Raw genomic sequence first — 20274 nt, 5'->3', positions numbered from 1 at the left:
CTAGCTCCAATTCCATTTTTCCTTCAACGCCTTTGACTCGGCAAGCAGCCTGTCCAACCTGGACCCGAAAAGATTGTGGTCCTTCAAGTACTGAGTGTAGCGCTCAGAGTGTCTGGCCCTGCGTTGCACCTCCAATGCAAGGGCATCATGCTCGTTGTAAAATTCCGATATCACCTCATCAAAGGGCTTGTTCGAGAGCTTTGGAGCAAAGGAATCCCAGAACACGTCAGTGACGTCGGTGGGACGGCGTATGACATGGGCAACATAGAAGGCCAAGTCCGCCCCGCTCATGCCCAGCTGGCCGACATCAGTTTGGCTATACCATTCCTCTTTGAGGTGGGCGCATGCTGTGCTGACTTTGCTCTTTTCGTCCAGAACGTTGCGAAATTCGGCATGCATCTGCTTGTTCGTCTTGATCGAGTCATGGCCCGTAATCCACGATGGAGGGGTGAACAGTTGTCGCGGGGTCGTGCCGGAGAATTCCCAGTCTATAACGCCATGGATATTCAGATCTTTATCCACGATGATGTTGGGCGCCCTTAGGTCTAAGTGATGTAGAACGAAAGGGCCTTTGTCTAGCCGGGGATCGATGACCTGTCGGAAAGGGCCTTCCATCCCATGCAGAGCACACAGCTCCTTCTGAATCTCGTGAACGGTGTGATCGGACACTGGCGGCACGAAAAAGTCCGATACTAGATTGAATTGGCGCTTCATATAATCTTTGGCGGAAGTGAACAGTGGCAGAGGCGGCTGTCGAAGTTGGGCAACCGACATGGAGATGACAGGGCCCAAAACAGGCTGGGTGCTGCCGTCAGGATTTGGCATCAGGGATCCAATTGACGGGAACTCGAGCTTTCTAAGCTCTGCTTGAATGTCGATTAGTTGGGAGTAGAAGTTTTTGCGGTGCTCCTCTTCGCCGTCGATCAAGAGCTTCTTGTCGAGTGGCTCGCCTAGGATGAGATCCGTGACGAGGAACATCTGCATCCCCGCGCCGGACTTGGTCAACTTGGCATCGCGCCCATAACCACGAATGTGAGGGACAGGAATCCGGGTGTTTTGCTTGAGATATCTGGACCTCAATGAGCGATAGCCAAGACATGGGAATCCAAGGAATGCTTACTGTATTGTGGTGACCTCACTGATCAATTTGTCCCAGGCATCGTCAAAAGCGGGCTCGATGGGGATCCTGACAACAAACTGCGATCCACCTTGGCCAAATTCGACGAAGAAACAAACGTTGAAGCTACCGCAACTCTTCTTCAACAGTTGACAGGGTTTGCCGTCGTTGTATTGTGAGGCAAGGGCACAGACCGAGTCCGTATCAATAGACGCAATAAATCCAAGGATGGCATCCTCGTACTGGTCCTCAGTGAGGACTGGAAAACCCTGGCTATCGAGTCCTGGGGTGACAGCCGGCGGTGCATTGGTTTTTGGGTCGCTGATCGCCAGAACGTCTGGCTCGGTGGGTGCGATCCATGTGGCGCCGAAGTGAAGCAGCCTTCCCCACAGCTTGGACAGAAACAGAACCACCGACGCCCATCGCGTGCGCACTAGACGGATGAGAGCGAGCAGCATGGCTGACCGGCCACCGGCGCGGGCATTGTCGATGACTTTCTATCGTTGGCTTCACGTTCGCGACGCTGTTCTTCCTCTGCTTCCAGGCAACAAAGGACGGAAAGGGGTCGGATGGCGGCCAATGGTAGTTCCGGCGTTTGCCCCTGAGCCACCCGCTGGGAAAAGGAATATAAGTGGGCCCTTTCACCAGATCTCAGATGTTGGGGGCAAAACAGCTTACCCTACAGAGCTGCGTCCCTGGGCGACGATGCAGCGATGTTGACGGAGGCATCGGAAGGTCAACAAGAATCAGGACGAGTTGAAGGTAGGCTGAGGGAAAGATTCAAGGATACGAACGAAGCTTGGCGGGAATTGTTCGCAGAGTTGCCCGTTTTTGATCGTGCATGTGCCAACAAGACACCCGGCCCGTACCGTCATGCTCGGCCGGGGTTCGATTCGTGAAATTGCGGGCAGAGCTGTCGACTTTTGGAGAGCTCCCGTGTTCCATCAAGCTCGTAGTCCATTACTTCGTAGCACGAGCAGTTGAGAAACTGGCACGCGCCCTTTCGTCAAACTTGATAAACTCCACGGCATCAGCTTACCTGCTCACTCCAGCCCTGAACCGATCACTAAACTCACGAACTCTCAGAATGTACAGGCGGTGCCTCGGCCTAACAAGACGACGCCCTTCCGACCAGCCTCCCCCACACCGCGCCGGTGCCAATCGCCACCCGCTGCAGGGCTCCCTCCAACACCTCAACCACCCCGCAGCTCCAGCGGACGGATACCGCCAGACAGCGGGGACGGAGCCGGGGCCGAGAGTCAGCCACCAACCCCGACCGCCCGTCACGCCCGTCTCTCCTTGTGACTGACCTCGGCATTTTAGACAGCTGGACAGCTGGTTCCCCGCATGCCCCGGATAGCCGCCGTCGGGGAAATAAATGCGTTGACTGACGTCTGGTCCGCCAGGCTTCGGTCCATGTTCCATTTTCTGACAGCAGACCCGTCGCACAAGCGTTCGATATCAGATTGACCATTGTGCCACCGCAGCGTCGTTGACTGCCCCCTTGATCCCCGTTCTCCCACATCACAATCGCGACTCCCCCTCCAACTTCTTTCACCTCGTCAACCACGCCCACATCCCGCATCCAGCAGCAACCATGGCTCGCAAGCAAAAGTCGCCCGTCTACGTCCTGGGCGTGGGCATGACCAAATTCATCAAGCCCCGCGGCAAGGTCGACTACACGGAGCTCGGCTTCGAGGCCGGCGTCAAGGCGCTGCTCGACGCGCAAATCACCTACGACGATGTCGACCAGGGCGTCGCGTGCTACTGCTACGGCGACAGCACCTGCGGGCAGCGCGTCTTCTACCAGTTCGGCATGACCAAGATCCCCATCTACAACGTCAACAACAACTGCTCCACCGGCAGCACGGGTCTGGCCATGGCCCGCACCTTCATCGCCAGCGGCGCCGCTGACTGCGTCATGGTCGTCGGCTTCGAGAAGATGATGCCCGGCAGCCTGCAGAGCTTCTTCAACGACCGCGAGAACCCCACCGGCACCACCGTCGCCATGATGATCGAGACCCGCGGCATCGAGCAGGCCCCCGGCGCCGCCCAGATGTTCGGCAACGCCGGCCGCGAGTACATCGAGAAGTACGGCGCGAAGCCCGAGGACTTTGCCGAGATCGCCCGCGTCAACCACGCTCACTCGCCCAAGAACCCGTACTCGCAGTTCCAGCAGGTCTACACCCGCGACGAGATCATGGCCGCCCCCAAGATCTTCGAGCCCCTCACCAAGTTGCAGTGCTGCCCGACCTCGGACGGCGGCGCGGCTGCCATCCTCGTCTCCCAGGAGTTCCTCGACGCGCGCCCGCACCTGAAGGAGCAGGCCGTCGAGATCGCCGGCCAGTGCCTCGCCACCGACGCCCCCAGCCTCTTCTCCCGCAGCTCCATCGACCTCATGGGCTATGAGATGACCCAGCACGCCGTCAAGACTGCCCTGGGCGAGGCCGGCATCACCACCAACGACGTCCAGGTCGTCGAGCTGCACGACTGCTTCAGCGCCAACGAGATGGTCGTCATCGACGCCCTCGGCCTCAGCGAAAAGGGCAAGGCCCACGAGCTCGTCCGACGCGGCGACATCACCTATGGCGGCAAGTACGTCATTAACCCTTCGGGCGGCCTCATATCCAAGGGCCACCCACTCGGCGCGACCGGCATCGCCCAGTGCGCCGAGCTCGTCTGGCACCTGCGCGGCTGGGCCAACAACCGCGCGACCCCCAACACCAAGCACTGCCTGCAGCACAACCTGGGCTTGGGCGGCGCCGTCGTCGTGACCGTCTACCGCCGCGCCGACGGTAAGGAGGCGCCCAGCCTCGACTCCGCCACCGTCGGCAAGAAGAACGGCCTGGGATACAACCCGGCCGTTGAGGCCAAGGGCTTCACGGCGAAGCAGGCCGCCGCCGCCCGCAGCCAGGTCGCAACGAGCGACTGGGCGCTGCAGGACACGCTGGAGAAGGTCGAGGCGCGGTTCTAGTTGGCTCTGTGCGTCGGGGACGGGAGATTTAGGATGTACTTATACCACTGTGCATGAGGCACGTCTTCTGTGTATTTACGTGTACGTAGCGATGAACATGACGCGAAAAAGTTGGGATTTGCTTTTCTGAGGCCAAGGTTTACGCGCTCGCCTATCATGGTTGGTTGTGGTTGTGTCAGGTACGAGGTGAATGTGGCAGCCCAGTTAGTGCGCCCCCTGCACAGGGCCACAGGCCTTGTCGTTTGGAGGCATCCACTAACACGGCGCATGTATATGCTGGGGGGTCGTTAGAATGTCCCCGGATTTCAATACAAAGTCCCCAGGCTTTCACGGCTTTCGTGACACGCGTCGCGGCCAACAACCCCTGAGACTCTTTCTCTCCTCTCCCTGCATACTGTGCTTTGATCTGTGAGAGACCTGTTCTTCACGCGACAGAGACATCGGATCATCTTGGCAGCGCAGTTACACGCCGCCCTGCCAATCGTCACCAACACGGGCGATTCACCATGACGAAAACAACCTCGGCGATGGGATTTGCCCTCTTTCAACGGCTGCCACCTGAGCTTCGGCGCGAAATATGGGCCGAAGGCCTTCGCGCTGCAGACCAGCCGACCATATACCTTTACAGCTGGCGGTGGGCATTGCCAGCTTTGGTGCCGGAGACGATGGATGAGGAAGCGGTGACGACGCGCTACGCGGCCATTGAGCAGCGGGAACGGCTTGTCGAGGCAGGCAGCGTGCCGCCCATCGCCTACGTGAACACCGAGGCGCGGGCCGTGGCCAAGGCGTGGATGAAGTCGAACCACATGGAGATACGGTCCAGCGGCGGCGCAAAGAAGGGCAAGCCAACGCTCGTCCGGCCGTGGGACCCGAGCCGCGACCACCTCTACGTCGGGCGCGACCAGTGGGAGGACTTTTGCTTGCTGCCCTTCGAGGACACGGAAGCCGGGGAGGCGCTGGCGGCGTCAATCCGGCACCTCGCGCTCCCGGCGTGGACGGCCTACTACAGCTACGAGCAGATCGGGATGTTGCTGGATTTCCTGCCGCGGTTGGAATCGCTGTCGGTCATCTGGGACAAGGTGCCGCAACTCCGGGCGGCCGAGGGACCCGCACCGCCGGGGTTCCGGGCGGGCGACGCGAACTGGGCCGACGAGGACGAGGACGAGGAAATGGCCTTCGCGGGCGACGACACGTATGGGCGCAATCGGGGTGACTTTTGGGCCGAAGTGCAACCCCGGTGGCGGCTGCTGCCAGTATCGGACACAGGATGGAAGCAGGGGGCACGCATGGCCATCGTTGATCCCATGGACGGGAAGGTCAGCATTGTCAGAGAGTCGGAGACGGTGGAGGACATGATGGACGAGGTGCTGGCTGCGCTGGGCTCGGTGGAGCTGCCAGAGTACCTGTGGGACCCGGAGACGGGGGACTTGACGTTGGCGGTGCGACCCGTGACGGCGGTGCGGTGCTGAGTTCTGACTGCTGTGCGTTGGCCATTGAGGCTTTCTTTCTGGGACTGCTGTTACTATTGTCGACGCGGCTGGTGCTGATATAGGCTTATGCTGACTACTAATTAATGACGCTTGTGCCAAAAGCTGATGCTGTGTCATGCGGGTGCCGAAGAAGGCCCCGGCGTCGAGCTGATGCGGTGCCGACGCCCTCGCCGCCGGGCGGGTCACACAACGCGCGTATCCGGCGGTTGCAGGAGCGTTTGAGACCCCAGGCGGCCCGTGCCGAGAGAACCGCGTCCGGATCGCAATCGGCATCACGCATGCAGGTACGGTTACGGGATGTGGACTGCACGTTGCGGGCGGCTTGACGTTGATCGTGGGGGGAAAACACGCGACTGGAGTTGTCCGGGGAGCATATGCAACCTTGATGGCTGGGCGAGGCGTGGCGTGGCTGGCCGTTCTCCGCGTGAGCAAGTTGCAACGTCGCGGGCGCCGATGACGCCATGCGCGCCTTGGAGTACGGAGTAAAATGTACCCAGACCCTTTGTGAGTACAACGCAGGAGGCGAACACGGGGAAGGGACTAACTGTACATAATGTACTCCGTATTTACGGTACCTTTACAACCGGCAGTGCCAGGTTCACAAACGAGCGGCGTACGTGTCACCTTTGCGCTCGTTGTTGCTCGAGGTCGGGCGCGGATTCCAGGGGCTGACCCTTTAGTCTGGCGAGGTGACAAAGCGGAGCGCGAGAGTGGTGAGTGACTATCTCTGTAACGACGTGGGTGAATGGGTGGTGGTGGCCATGACTTGAGCATGTTTCACACGGTCATCTCGGCTCCGGGTTGCGTGCTGGCTGGTGCCGCCGCCGCCGCCGCTTGCTTGCCTCTTTGGGGCGGCGCGCGAGCGACTTGTGCGGCCGTAGGTGCGTGCGTCTTTTTGGCGGGGTCCCCCGTTGTTCCTGCATCCTCCACGGCGCACTCTGACCATTATTAATATCGCCAACGGCCTCCTCGACCTGCTCGACCGCTTCCCTCGACATTATTCTACTCTCGACAGACTCATAAATAACCCCCTTCCAAGAACCCTTCGCATTTGCGCCCATAGCCTGCCACTCTTCCCGCCGCTCGAAGCAAAGCACGCATCCTACCCCCACCATGGCCGAAGTCCACACCTACGAGTTCAACGTCAGCATGAGCTGCGGCGGCTGCTCCGGCGCCATCGACCGCGTCCTCAAGAAGCTCGACGGTATGTTGCCCGCCCTTTGTCGTGCATGTCGCGGCATCCCCCCCGGTCCCCTCCTCCCAGGAACCATGCGCTGACAACGGAACCCCCCCGGCGCAGGAGTTGAGAGCTACGAAGTCTCCCTCGAGAACCAGAGCGCCAAGGTCGTCACCGGCCTACCCTACGAGACGGTCCTCGAGAAGATTGCCAAGACGGGCAAGAAGATCAACTCGGCCAAGGCCGACGGCGTCGACAAGCCGGTGGCCGTGCCCGCTGCTGCGTGAGGTTCCGGCCGAGGGTCGGGCGCGCCACGGTTGACTTGTTGATGGATGCATGATGCATGGATGGGCGAACGGTTGGAACTTCGGATCGTGTCTCGGGAGAGATGCTGTTCTTTCTGCGGACTGTGACTGAGCGTAAAAGCCTTTGAAATACCACCACTACCTTTGTTCTTACGCCTGTGCCTCGTTGCGCCGAGCTTCCCCTGCTGCCACTAGTGCGATGAAATCGGATTCCATGTGAAAGCCGGGCAAGTGCGTCTCAGACTGGCCACGTTCTTTCCGATCGGCTCTCGAATCTCGACTCTGCGACCACCCGCTCTTCTCATTATTGGTTGCCATTGCGACAGGGAAGGAGCATCCGGTTGGTGTTGCCACATACCGAATGGACACGGTGTACACACGTCGAGTCGCTTGGGGCTTGCTCCATGTTTGCGCCAAGTTCTCCTGCTCTGGAGTCCTCCGCCTCTAGGGCGATTGGAGCTATTGTTTCGCCCAGACCCCAGGATCTGGCGGCCACCGCCATCGATTCATACCGCTTCACTTCAACATACCCCGCGCATGATCGGGTACGTGGATGATTTCTCATCCCCGCAGAGGCGTTCACATGGCCAAGGGTGCAATGGCAGAGCGGCTAATATTTACGCACGCAGGGCACAGAAAGCCAGTTCGCTGCCCACATGCCGGTGTCGACGTTATACCCCAGATCGCGCTAGCGGTGACACCATCTATCGCCCCCTGTCGTACACAGTACTCGGAGCTTGAGCTCCCTTCGAGCGAGATGTATGCCTGCCGCCCGGCGAAAGGGGACCGTGGTGGGATACGAGTACATAGGCACGCGCGCGTGCAAGCATGACGCCGCAGAGAGTGGCCAGGGAGCGGGAGGGGTAGGGGTTGGTGGGTAGGGGCTTGGGACTGCACCGTCTGCTTCCGTCGACAGAGCAGATGGCACGATCGTACCAGTCGTGCCAGTCTTCCTTGGCATTTGGAGCAGGCCCGTGGCGCACCCTCGCCGATTGACCAGGTTGACCCTTCGTTCGAGGCTCTGCCCCGCACGAGTTGCAGGTTGCGTTCCTCCGCGTCGACTATCCGTACGAGCGAACGTACATTGCGTCCTCGCCGTGGCGCCGAATTCGACAGGGAACCGCTGTCAAAAGACGAGCGTCTCGCATTTCGGACGCACGGCGACGACATTTGAGGGCCCTCACTCGTTCGAGCTAGGCTGCCGGTTGATTCGCGCCGATGATCATCTGTCGGCGCTAGCGCAGCGGGATCTTCCCTTGCACCTAGCGTCACCACCTTTCGACAGACCACACCACGCGGCGCCGCCATGTTGCCTTTCTGAGTTCAGGTCTACACTGCGCTGGCATGGACCGGCGGAAGCTTATACCCGCCATGACGAGGAGGGGGCTCGGTGTGGGCTGTCGAACCGGGACGTGGCTGGCAAGATAGCGAGACTCTCGCCCCGAGGCTCCGAAGGCCCGGCGGAGCTCAGTGGCCCCACAGTATGCATCCGGCCGGGTGGTGTGACAATGAGAAGCACCCGATCAGTCAAGTTGCCCGTCCACCTTTTCGCCTTCGGTCTTCCGGCGTCGCACGCTTCTCGGCGTCACGATTGGGCTGGCAGGGCGTTCCCCCCTCCCTCGAGTCCCCTCCATCGGGTTACGAGTCCCATTGATCGGGTAACGAGTCCCATCCGTCGGGGCGCCACTTTTGGCAGCTCAGGCGACAAGCGGGCATGGCGTTTGACTCTCAACATTGGGGATGATGAGTATAAATCCGGCGCTCTCGCCTGCGTCTATGATGCGTCGCGTTCCTGGAGTTTTTGTTCATCAACATTCTGTTTAGACGTCCTTCGGGAAGACCCAACGAGTACACCCAGAAGCATTGACCGACGCATCACATCGCAATCATGGCTTCCGCTCAGATTCCCACGGAGCAATGGGCGCAGGTGGTGGAGAAGACTGGCGGCCGTACGTATACCTCCCTCTCACCCTTGAAACAGCAAGTCTGACTGTCGCAGCCGTCGTGTACAAGAAGATCCCCGTCCAGAAGCCCGGACCTGATGAGGTTCTCGTCAACGTCAAGTACTCTGGCGTCTGCCACACCGATCTCCACGCTATGATGGGCGACTGGCCCCTCGACACTAAGCTGCCCCTTGTTGGTGGCCACGAGGGTGCCGGTATTGTGGTGGCCCGCGGTGAGCTTGTCAGTGAGGTCCAGCTCGGCGAGCCTGTCGGCATCAAGTGGCTCAACGGCTCGTGCCTCAACTGCACTTACTGCAACCAATCGGACGAGCCTCTCTGCAACAAGCCCCTGCTCTCTGGATACACCGTCGATGGCTCGTTCCAGCAGTACGCCATCGCCAAGGCGGCGCACGTCGCTCACATCCCCAAGGAGTGCAGCCTCGAGGCCATTGCACCCATTCTGTGCGCCGGTATTACGGTGTACAAGGGCCTGAAGGAGTCCGGCGCCAAGCCTGGCCAGTCTGTGGCCATCGTCGGCGCTGGTGGCGGCCTGGGCAGCATTGCCATCCAGTATGCCAAGGCCATGGGTCTCGATCCCATCGCCATCGACGGAGGCAATGAGAAGCGCGATCTCTGCATGAGCCTCGGTGCCAGTGCCTACGTCGACTTCCAAACCACCAAGGACCTCGTCGCCGACGTCAGGGCCGCGACTGCCGACGGTCTGGGCCCCCATGCTGCTCTCCTCGTTGCCGTTCAGGAGAAACCCTTCCAGCAGGCCACCGAGTACGTCCGGTCACGCGGCGTCGTCGTCTGCATCGGCCTGCCGGCCAATGCCATGTTCCGCGCCCCAGTCTTCGACACCGTCATCCGTATGATCAACATCAAGGGCAGCTACGTCGGCAACCGCATCGACACGGCTGAGGCCATTGAGTTCTACCGCAAGGGCCTCATCAAGGTGCCCTACAAGACCATCGGCTTGAGCAAGCTGCAGGACATCTATAAGCTCATGGCCGAGGGCAAGGTCGTCGGCCGCTACGTCGTCGACACCAGCAAATAGACTTTCTATTGATGAAGCAAGGCGCTTTTTGATAAAGCAAGGGGGTTTTAAATAAAGCAAGAGGACTTTTTGATAACTTCTGTATACGCACGTTAAGTTTGGCGCAGTTTGCTTGGGAGATCGGAGGTTGTCTACGTGGTGTGAGTGAGACATGGCGGTGGCGTGAGGTGTCGAGAAGGGGTGGTTTATAGCCTGCCCTATCATGGGAAAATAAACATGAAACTCGGCTTTCCAATCAGTTGTCCAATCCATTGACCTCCGACAGAATGTTGCCATCTCGCGAACGACTTGCTGCGATGGCATGCAAATCTTCAAATCTTGATTGTAGTTGCATTGGCTATTCTTCGTCTCTAACTTATCAAAGGCGCCCCTGCCCCTGTCCCTACTCGGCCACTTTTCCACCTGCACGTCAACACCATCCGGGCCGAAAAAAGGCCTCATCGCCTGCCAGTTAACTGCCGCCGTCTGTCAAGGTTTCGTTCGATATTGCCGCGTGGCTCGACGAGCGCGTCATTTTCCTGTCAATCATTTACGAGCCGCCGGGCCCGCCCAGGAGAGCAAATCTCCGCACGATACTGGGTCCGTACTCTTGGTACTGCAGAAGGGTTAGCTCGCTATCGTCGGCCTCCAAAAGATAAAACACATTGACTCACCTCGGCCTTGGTGTGGCAGTACGAGCGGAACTCGGGCGTCTGGCCGAGCAGACTTCCGCCGAACCATGGACCGTGCCGTTGCCGCTTGTGCGTGATGACCTGGACCTCGAGACCGCCGCTGCGGGCGCCCCCACTGCGGACCTCGCTTGCCTTGATGCGGGCGTCCACCAGCTGCTTGATGTCGCGCTGTAACCGTCGGCCAAAGTCCTTATACAGCGTGCTTCCACCCGAGAGGACAATGTTCTTGTACAGGCCGCGGCGCACGTCGATGGGAGACTGCTGAATGACGCCGTCGACGACGGTCGGGAGGGGCGTCAGGAAGTCGGAGCTGTAGATCTCGGGGTTGAAGAAGATCTCGGGGGCGAGGAAGCGCTCGTAGCCGACGTCGACGGTGACCTGGCGGCCGCCCGGGTGCGTAACGACATGCTTGGCGAAACGCTCGCGGTCGCGGTCGTACTTGCTGAACTCCTTGACGATGTCTGGGCAGACATAGCAGTACTCCTCCTTGATCTCCTGCGCCGTCTTGAGCGACGAGTCGGGCTCGCCTCGGTCTCGCAGCAGAGACTGGACAAAGTACGTGATGTCGCGGCCTGCGATGGGGATCGACTTGATCGAGGAGCCGATGACGTATCCCTCCGCGACGGGGATGACGTGGGTGACACCGTCACCGGAGTCGATGACCGTTCCCGTCAACGACCGGTCCGTCACTTTGGAGGAAGTCCAGGACGCGGCAAGGGCGAGCACAGCCTGAACGGCAATGTACATGCCCGCGCAGTTGAAGGACTCGAAGAAGATTTCGGCCGTGTTTTCGCGGTTCTCGGGCGGGTTCAGGGGCTGTTTTGTGTCAGCGGGTGTCCGACGCGCCCACTCAAACGATCAAAGGGGGGACACTTGCCGGCTCAGTCAAGAGAAAGTAGTGGTCTTCAGGTTCTACTCGGAGGTACTTGAAGATGGAATTAGACCAGAACCGTTCCATGTGGTCCTAGAAATGGTTAGCACAAACCCGGCGCATAGTATAAGGATCGAGCGCATACCCAGTTCTCTATTTGGCCGTGGCGGATAGGATAATGAAGGCCATATCCTGTGAGGGGTCAGCTGGAGCTTCGTCGGGGAGGTTGGCAGGGCCACAGACCAGGTCCCGACGCGGCGCTCAGGGCAGCATCGCCAATGTAAAAGTCGAGGTCCTCTGTGCCTCGCTTGGAGCTCAGGTGGCTGCTGCTAGGCCCAGCGCCGCCGGTGAGGAAGGACGGCTTGTTGGCGACGGACGGGCGGCCGGAGCCGGAGCCGCCGCCTCCGCCAGCGCCGCTCTTGGTCGCGATGGCGGTCGGGAAGACGAAGGACGGGGAGTCATTTCCAGCGAAACCTGCGGGGATCGGGTCAATGGGGGCGCTCGGGGAAGGTCCAGTCGACTTTTAGCATACCGAGCTTGGAGAAACCCGTGCCGCTGCGTTGCGTCTCATCATTAGCAATCTGTCCACGGCTGTTGTCGTCGTCGCGTGCGTGCGTGTCCTTGTGCGGGGAGGGGGAGGCGAGCGAGCTTACTTGTCCATGACAACGGCGGGCGTTTGGTTCGCCATGGCGGGGAAGAGAGCTGCGTCTGGCGGCGCGCGCGCAAGCTGTTTGGGGTGACGGGCGGGCGAGTCGCGAGACAGAGGGAGCCGTTGCGTCGAGGCTGGCGGATGTCGTGGATGAGGCAGATGGACCGGGCCTGTCGTCACCTTGGGGGGTGAGGTGAGAAGTGGGGTGGTGCCTGGTGAGGCAAGGCGCGTGTACGAGGACGATTCCAGGCTGCTCAATTGTCAGTTCCGAGCTGCAGTGGGGACCTGACCCATCAGCAGGCTGAGGGACGCCGCGGATACACAGTGACAGTGGCTGTTTGCGCCTCGTAGCGGGGGGCTTCGTCAGCGCCCCTCGCCCCGGCCGCCGCAGGTAACGGCCAAGACAGGCTCCACAGCCGCGACAGCTGGAGAGCACCCCTCGCTGCTTGAGCTCTGCTCTCGGCGCCCAAGATGTTCCTGCCGACCTCATTCCAAAACTTGCCTACCCTAAAGCCAGCTGGGACTCTCCGAAGCACGACCTGACGCGACCTCCGTCGTTTCGCATCATTTCGGTATCGACCTACTGTTACCTCATGGTTCCAAACGCTTTCGCGTTTAGCTGAGTGGGACGGGGCGAGCTCTGCACTTGGCGCCTTAGCATGATGCGTTGTGCGCGGCGCCACAAGCGTAAAGGCAGCATGCTTGAGAAATCGATTCATCGCATACAGCATCACCAGTTCACAACCCATACAGCCTTATTGTCTCAAAAGCCCAAAGCGTGCGTGTCCCTGACCAACTAACCACACCGCTACCAACAAACAACCCCACCACAGGCTTCGGACAGCGTCCTGGGGCTAAAACACGCGCCTTCCGCGAAGGAAGACAGGAAGATCCTGGGGGCTCATTCACATTGGGAAGCTCCTGCCCTTCACGCCACTGCTGCGCCTGCACAAAGCCAGGCAATCGCCTCCCCTCTGCCCGCTCCGTTGGGACTTCTCTCCGACGTCCAAACGCACTTCAGGGCGGTGTCTCCAACGCAGCGGCAGAAAAGGCCTTAGCGAACACCAGCCTCCGAGGTTTGCCGTGCGTGACCTCATCCTAAACCTCGTTTCTCCTACCCGCCGCTCGGGTCTTGGGACACACGTCCCCTACCGCATCACTCCACAGCATTGTTCTCGGCCGCCAGTATTGTTTTCTATTATCGCTCTCTTGAAATCGTTAGCGCTTTTCATCACCTTCCCACCCCAGCCCATGACTTCCAGCTAAAGAAGCATGAGCACTCGCCGCAAACATGAGACCGCCTCCTCCATAATGGGCTCCAGCAAATACGGCACTGACGGTGCTATCGACCGCGTGCTTCGCCTTGGCCAGAAGCAAAAGCACGTTCCCGCTATCTTTATTCACGCCGGAGCAGGCTTCCACAGTCACCAAAACGAGCATGTCCATCTCGAAGCCTGTGTTTCGTATGCCGTCCCCATGGTAGTAGCTACCATCCCATCATGAGCTGACGCGGGTCCCCTAGCGCCGTTAAGATGGGCATGAAATTTCTCAAAGCCGGATGCAGTGCCACGGAAGCCGTTGAAGCCGCCTTGCGAATACTCGAGGACAAGGAGATCACAAACGCAGGTTACGGTTCCAACCTTTCCATCGACGGCACTGTCGAGTGCGATGCCACCATTGTCGACCATCTCGGACGCAGTGGCGCTTGTGGAGCGGTCCCGAGTACGTCGCATCCCAGCATCGATAGCAAGAATGGGACAAGCTAACGAGCCTCGATCTGCAGATATTCGAAATCCGATTTCGCTAGCCAAGCTCATCCTGGACACGAGCAACAGGCCCTTGAGCCTCCGCCGAGTGCCTCCTAATGCTCTCGTTGGAGAAGGGGCGAGGGTCTTTGCCGAAGAGCACGGCATGCTGACCTTTGCAAACGAGTATCTGGTGTCCAAAAACTCACGCGACCGCTTCTTCCGCTGGCAAGATGACTTGATGCGAGCCGAAGGCCCAACCGAGGAACAACCACAGCTGGCCTCACCTCCCGACTCTGGTACGACGGCATGTGTTCCCTGCCAGTACGACACGGCGGCGCCGGCAGAACCCCAACAAGCCTTTCCCAGGGAGCACACGGCGGCCATCATGGCCGGAACGTGGAACGAAGGTCAAATTGACTCACCATACGCTGGCACGCCCCTTGTAGAATCACCGAGTGCGCAGGCTCCTGAAATGCTCTCACCACCTGCCCACACCACGGGACTGTCGTTTGCCGCTGTCGCTCGCTCTCCGCCTCGCGCCAGTGGCCCTCGACTGACTCCCACCTCGGCTACTGCTCAGCTGTCTCCACGCGACGACAACAAAACGATCCGGCCTGCGCGAGCGGAAGCAAAGGGACCGCGGCCAGATATTGCCATGTCAGGCCGGAAAGATGGGCCGACCGATGGTTGTATGCCCGAGGATTCAACATTTAGGGCGTCTCAGAGAGACACCCGAGAATCGCCACTGCTCTCTGATTCAGAAGTGGCAGGCCAGCCCTGGACAGATGACAACACCGACGCTTATGATCTTAAGAGACCTTTCAAAGCGATAACGCCGGCCGTAGACCACAAGGCCCAGTCCCCGAAACGTGCCCGACACTCGATTGCTGAGCCAGAGGACCGCGTTACTGACACTATTGGTGCTATTGCAATCGACGAGCGTGGTCATATTGCCGCGGGATCATCGTCCGGTGGAATTGGCATGAAACACCGGGGGCGCCTGGGACCAGCCGCCCTGGTAGGCATTGGTACAGCTGTTGTGCCTTACGCTGAAGACGACGCTGAGGGACGTACTGTCGCAGCCGTGACAAGCGGCACTGGAGAGCACATGGCGACGACCATGGCTTCTCAGAGGTGCGCCGAGAGGATCTATCAAGGTACCCGCCGCGGCCCTCAAGGATACGACGTGAATGTGGACGATGACGACGAGATCATGGAATCATTCATTGCGGACGACTTTATGGACCACCCCGGCGTAAAGAACTGCCACTCGGCCGGCGCCATCGGAGTCATGGTTGTCAAGAAGTGCGCCACGGGTTACTACCTATACTTTGCGCACAATACCGACTCATTCGCATTGGCATCCATGGGCGGCGTTGAGAAGGAACCTCGCTGCACCATGTCTCGGCTTTCAGAGGGTGCTAAGATTGCCAAGGGTGGTCGCAAGATTCGAATCGGGTGACTGCTCGTTGCAGGCAGCTCCATGCATAGACGAGGAATGGCCGTAGGTTGTTGGTTCCGGACGTACCGTTGGCCCTTGCCCTATCAGAGGTTGGATGGAGAGCGGCCTGTTTTCTTCTACATTTTGAGCTCAGGAGGTGGGAGACCACGATACCTGCAAATCCTACGATGATTCTCTCATTGATCGTACGTGCTCCATCGTCGACTGAAAGGGGTGGATGGATTTGTAGTAATGGCGATGGTGATAGCTGCCAGGGCCGCAACACTCCCATCTCTTCGGTGCATCGGCAGACGTGGTATCGTTATAGTATACATGGCTTAATGCCGCTCATAACCGAGACGTGATCTATGTCTCGTTCAAAAGATGCTTCACCCAGGGGCTGCCTCCCTCTGTATCCTGAACGCCAGCCACCCAGTTGTGGCACACGGAGGATGCTATGCAGCTGATTCCTCAACGCAGGGAGGAAAACATCGCGCGACCGCCGGCCGCGCCTAGGGCCGTGGCGTACCTGTAGCGCTGCCCGTCTCCTCGCGGCCACCGCCGTTGACGATTCGCTTCTTCTTCTTCTTCTTTCGCGGCACCACCGCCGGCTTCGATCCATACTTACCGAGGGCGAGCTTGGTCCCGCACGTCAGGCATTCGGCATTCTCGGGCAGCTCGCAGAATATGCTGAGGCAGATGGAACAGACGAAGCCAATGTCGACCACTTTGCCGTGGCAGAAGCACGCAGCACGGAAGTCGATCTTATCATGTGTAGGCGTGATGAGAGACTTGCGAGCCTCGGTATCGGCAACGAGGCCGAACATGAGATAGGTGAGGAGACCTTGCGGGTTTGACGCAGCGAGAAACGTGCCGTCTGTATTAAAGCAGGCCTGCTGGAGAAACGTCGGGTCGCCGGCAAGGGCGAGTGTGTCGATGGCGACCTGGGCGTGTGCGGCCGCGAAGACGGCATTCATCGTGGGGATGTACTGGGCGGGTTCGGAATCGGAGACGGATATGACGACTATGCGGCCCTTCATGGGCGGAGCGGCGTTCGTGGCGGCCTGGGCATCGCCGCCAATACCACCAGTTGCTGTGCTGAGTGCTTGGGCCGCCTTGTTGATATGACAGAGTGCGAGCGTGAGGGCGCCGGAGAGCTGCGTGGTTGTCTCGGCGAGGTCCGCCTCGGTGGTCTCGCTCATGAGCTTCTGCACCGAGGACATGACCGTCGACTCGATCTGCGCGAACTGAGGGTACTTGTTGGCGGACGATGGGGGCACGGCAGCCAGTGGCGCGTCGTCCATGGAAACATCGCCGGATGCATCCTTCACGGGGGCAGCGCGCGGCGGAGGCGCAGGGTAGAGCCACACGGCGCGGTTGACGTGGGCGGCGATGACGGCGATCTGGTTGACGTTGCTGAAGGCGAGGTGTGCGTTGACAAAGACGAGGACGTTGGCGATGGCGCGGGCGAGGGGGAGGCGGTCCTCGAGGGCGGCCCAGGCGCGCGGGTTGGTGTCGAGGACGATGGAGAGGAGCGAGGGGGTGTCGTCGGTGGTTGTGACCTCGTAGTGCTCGGAGACGTCGACGGCATCCATGGCGGGCGTCGGGTGGGAGGGGAACGACGACGACGACGACGGATGCAGGAGCAGGCGGGAGCCGACGAGCGGCAGCTACGAGGTCGGGAAGAGCGTGGTCGCGATGCTTTTTATATCAACTTTGTAACGATTTGTGGTGGAGGGCCGATGCTATGAATGCTCGTGGCTGGCCCTGTCTGGGGGGACGGTGCAGGGAGCTGCGTGGTGGAGGATGTCGTTGCGGCCGGGCATGGGATCGTGAAGTTGAGACTTCACGAGTGTTGTAGTTTATGCTCGTGCTGCATCAAGAAGCTCGCCGATCGGCAGTGTTCCATTCCGTCACTGCGATTTGAGCCATGGCGCGCTGGTCGAGACGCCTGTACACGTGACCAGTGCCGTGCTACAGCAGCCTCTGGGGCAGAGTCCGGGCATGGCACCGCTGGAGATAGGTACCTCGCCGGCGGCGCCGTGCCGTGGCACCTGCTAAAAAGCCGTCGCGCTACGCGCAAGGGATTTGGAACTCTAAAAGTGGCGTCCGACCCGACCAGACGGCAGTCACTTCAGCGGGGCCCTTGCTCGCTAAACGGAAGGAACCCAGTGGAGGGGCAGCTGCATCTCCAGTGACGGAAGGAGGGGCAAGCCGGAAAGCCTCTTTGCTCCGCGCTGGCAGCATGAATCCGAGTCCAATCCATCCCCCGAACCCGTGTGTTACGCCCCAAGCAGCTGTTGGAGAAGCTGCATCGAATGCCTCCGCATAGCGTACCGCCAGCCGCCTGCCTTATCTCAGTGTGAAACCACCAATCGCTGATACTCATCGTCGCTCCTTCAACCACCAAGTTGCGTCATCTGCCGTGCGACTGCTACGGACACATGCATCCACGCACGCGGCAGCATCAACAACGTCAGCAGAAGCACGCACAGCAGCCCACCGCCTCAGCCCGTCCATAATTCACGTCCGTCCCTAAAGCCTCCATCCTCGCAATGGCGGCGTCAGTGGACGAGACGTCGCAGAGCGCGGGCCCGCCGGCGTCCGTCGAAGACCAGACGCTGCTCGTCTTTGCGCGCCTTATGGAAGGCGGCCAGGAGGACGAGGAGACGTGCAGGGAGCTCGACCAACTTACCAAGCTGCTCAACGACGACGCCATCGCACAGCAAAAGGACAAGAGTCACAAGTCCATATGCAGCGTCATCGACGGCGACTGCGTCGACACCGTGCTCTGTTATCTTGACATGAGGCAGCCGGACATTGTGCGCGGTCACGCCACCTTAACCACGTCGGCATATCTCAAGGCTGCTGGCGACGACGGCTCCAAGAAGCTTTCGGCCTTTTTCTTTGACCGCATCAAACGGGGCACATACGACGACTACATTGTGGCTTTCTGCGTCGCCTCAGCTTCCTTTCCCATAGTCCCCGATCTCACAGCTCAGCTGTTTCTAAGCGAGGGATTCCTCAGCTCCCTTGGTCCGCTCATGCGGCGCGAGTGGAAGAGCCGCAAGGTCGAGACGGCGTGTTTGGAGATGCTCAACGCCGCTTGCATGAACCCTCTCTGCCGCGAGGCCGTCGAAAAGTACTGTGTTGAGTGGCTGGAGGAGGTGGTCGACCAAGACCCGACGGGGGCAACCAAGGCCTCCAAGGGCGAACCAAAGGTCCAAGGTGAAGGTGGCTCCATATCGATGCGGAGACACTCGGAGCAGGTACAGCATTTGGCTGCAGTTATCCTCGCCAAGCTGCGAGTAGGTTATCCTCTTTCACCCCAGCATTGCTTGTGGAGCTGTACCGTCTTCTTATTGCGGCTGCTAACGCACACTCAAGGCAGTGCCGTCCAAGGCGGCCAATGACCCCAACAAGCCACGCATAGAGCCTGCAGTCACAAGCATCGAGGACCTGGCCTGCTTGTTCACTAAGATGATCCTGCGGGATGAGGACCACGGCAGACAGCACTCCATCGAGGGACTCGCGTACGCCTCTCTCCAACCCAAGGTAAAGGAGCACATCATCGGAGACCAGCCTCTTCTCAAGAAGCTCGTAAAGACTCTGACGGAGGCACCGCCTCGTTCGCCGACGACGTACGGGGCTCTGAGCATCTTTGTCAACCTGACGCGCTACCGTCCGGCACTCTCAGAGGAGGAGAAGAAAATGAGCCAACTGAAGGCCTACGCCAACGCGGCGGGCAAGTTGGCTGGACCAGACCCCCTGGATGATGAGGAGCACGTGGGAAAGCGATGTCAAGCAGTGTTCGACGTCGGACTCGTGCCTGTCCTGGTCACTCACAGCAAGAATGGCTCGCCGGCCTCGATGGGGCTCATCGTGTCCATCATCCATTCCATGGCGGTAACGAGAACTTTACGGGGTCCCCTGGCTCAGCAGGGCGCGGTGAAGCTGCTCCTGGTTGCATGGGTCACCATACGAGACACCGAGGACGCCGCCCGTCGCATGGCCGCGCAGGCTTTGGCGCGGATCCTCATCAGCACCAATCCTGCTTTGGTTTTCGGCGGTAATCGATCGAATCCCATCAATGCCGCGATCCGGCCGCTGGTGTCCATCGTTCCTCCGGACCCTGCCGCAGAAACCAGAGACCTGCTGCCCACGTTTGAAGCGCTCATGGCATTGACGAACCTTGCGTCTTTGGAGGATGATGACACGCGCCGCACAATTATTCGGACGGCATGGTCTCATGTCGAAGAGCAACTTTTGGCATCAAACCATCTCGTGTCCAAAGCAGCCGTCGAGCTGGTTTGCAACCTGGTGCAAGACCCTGAAGGCGCCGCCATGTATGCCGACGATAGCGCCAAAGCTCGGAACCGCCTGCATGTCCTGTTGGCTCTCGCGGACGCCGACGATGACGGCACCCGTAGCGCAGCTGGGGGAGCGCTGGCGTCTCTGACAGGCTATGAGACCGTCGTCCGTGGCATCGTGCATCGGGAGCGCGGCATCAAGGTGATCCTCACCATGTGCAACGACCAAGACGAGGGGCTGCGGCACCGCGGGATCGTCACCATTCACAACATGGCCCTGGCACCCGACGAAACGGGCAAGTTGGCCCGGGCGAAGATCAGGGAGGAGGGCGGCGTGGAGGCGCTCAAGGAGTGCCTCAAGCAGAGCAGGCGACCGGAAGTGGTACAAGCGACCGTGGAGGCTTTGAAGGCCGTGCTGGAGCACGAGGCCTAAGGCAGCGGAAAGCAACATACGTTTTGGGGGCTGTCAAAGAGGCGCAAGAGATGTCGCAGAGAGGCGGCTCAACGGCGGCGTCACTGAA

The 20274-nt window shown here is 59.9% G+C and overlaps 9 protein-coding genes across 9 annotated transcripts; 6 read left to right on the top strand and 3 right to left on the bottom strand.

The window, feature by feature from the left end:
* PLICBS_009279 (uncharacterized protein) lies at positions 1–1575 on the bottom strand (the record flags this gene model as incomplete). The annotated part of the gene is made up of 2 exons (XM_018323808.1): positions 1–1069; positions 1121–1575. 2 exons carry the CDS (start codon positions 1573–1575, stop codon positions 1–3), a joined length of 1524 nt encoding a protein of 507 aa, XP_018176987.1.
* Positions 1576–2714: 1139 nt separating this feature from the next.
* PLICBS_009278 (uncharacterized protein) lies at positions 2715–4091 on the top strand (the record flags this gene model as incomplete). Its single annotated transcript, XM_018323807.1, has 1 exon — positions 2715–4091. One exon carries the CDS (start codon positions 2715–2717, stop codon positions 4089–4091), a length of 1377 nt encoding a protein of 458 aa, XP_018176986.1.
* Positions 4092–4597: 506 nt separating this feature from the next.
* On the top strand, positions 4598–5560 carry PLICBS_009277 (uncharacterized protein; the record flags this gene model as incomplete). Its single annotated transcript, XM_018323806.1, has 1 exon — positions 4598–5560. The coding sequence occupies one exon, from the start codon at positions 4598–4600 to the stop codon at positions 5558–5560; it is 963 nt and encodes a 320-aa protein (XP_018176985.1).
* Positions 5561–6694: 1134 nt separating this feature from the next.
* On the top strand, positions 6695–7045 carry PLICBS_009276 (cytosolic copper metallochaperone; the record flags this gene model as incomplete). Its single annotated transcript, XM_018323805.1, has 2 exons — positions 6695–6785; positions 6882–7045. The coding sequence occupies 2 exons, from the start codon at positions 6695–6697 to the stop codon at positions 7043–7045; spliced, it is 255 nt and encodes an 84-aa protein (XP_018176984.1).
* Positions 7046–8951: 1906 nt separating this feature from the next.
* On the top strand, positions 8952–10063 carry PLICBS_009275 (alcohol dehydrogenase; the record flags this gene model as incomplete). The annotated part of the gene is made up of 2 exons (XM_018323804.1): positions 8952–9012; positions 9063–10063. The coding sequence occupies 2 exons, from the start codon at positions 8952–8954 to the stop codon at positions 10061–10063; spliced, it is 1062 nt and encodes a 353-aa protein (XP_018176983.1).
* A 529-nt stretch (positions 10064–10592) lies between these two features.
* PLICBS_009274 (Arp2/3 complex subunit, actin nucleation center) lies at positions 10593–12293 on the bottom strand (the record flags this gene model as incomplete). Its single annotated transcript, XM_065601600.1, has 7 exons — positions 10593–10658; positions 10717–11550; positions 11612–11698; positions 11751–11797; positions 11849–12079; positions 12138–12160; positions 12259–12293. 7 exons carry the CDS (start codon positions 12291–12293, stop codon positions 10593–10595), a joined length of 1323 nt encoding a protein of 440 aa, XP_065457672.1.
* A 1272-nt stretch (positions 12294–13565) lies between these two features.
* On the top strand, positions 13566–15464 carry PLICBS_009273 (uncharacterized protein; the record flags this gene model as incomplete). Its single annotated transcript, XM_018323802.2, has 3 exons — positions 13566–13717; positions 13777–13976; positions 14038–15464. 3 exons carry the CDS (start codon positions 13566–13568, stop codon positions 15462–15464), a joined length of 1779 nt encoding a protein of 592 aa, XP_018176981.1.
* Positions 15465–15955: 491 nt separating this feature from the next.
* PLICBS_009272 (RNA polymerase II transcription factor B subunit 4) lies at positions 15956–17038 on the bottom strand (the record flags this gene model as incomplete). The annotated part of the gene is made up of 1 exon (XM_018323801.1): positions 15956–17038. One exon carries the CDS (start codon positions 17036–17038, stop codon positions 15956–15958), a length of 1083 nt encoding a protein of 360 aa, XP_018176980.1.
* A 960-nt stretch (positions 17039–17998) lies between these two features.
* Positions 17999–20186, top strand: PLICBS_009271 (uncharacterized protein; the record flags this gene model as incomplete). Its single annotated transcript, XM_018323800.1, has 2 exons — positions 17999–18751; positions 18831–20186. 2 exons carry the CDS (start codon positions 17999–18001, stop codon positions 20184–20186), a joined length of 2109 nt encoding a protein of 702 aa, XP_018176979.1.
* Positions 20187–20274: the final 88 nt, after the last annotated feature.

Source organism: Purpureocillium lilacinum (genome assembly GCF_023168085.1).
Source record: "Purpureocillium lilacinum CBS 284.36 DNA, scaffold_7, whole genome shotgun sequence".
In the NCBI taxonomy this organism is placed as follows: Eukaryota; Fungi; Ascomycota; class Sordariomycetes; order Hypocreales; family Ophiocordycipitaceae; genus Purpureocillium; species Purpureocillium lilacinum.
The sequence above is the reverse complement of the archived record's forward strand: the minus strand, read 5'-3'. Positions and strand labels throughout refer to the sequence as shown.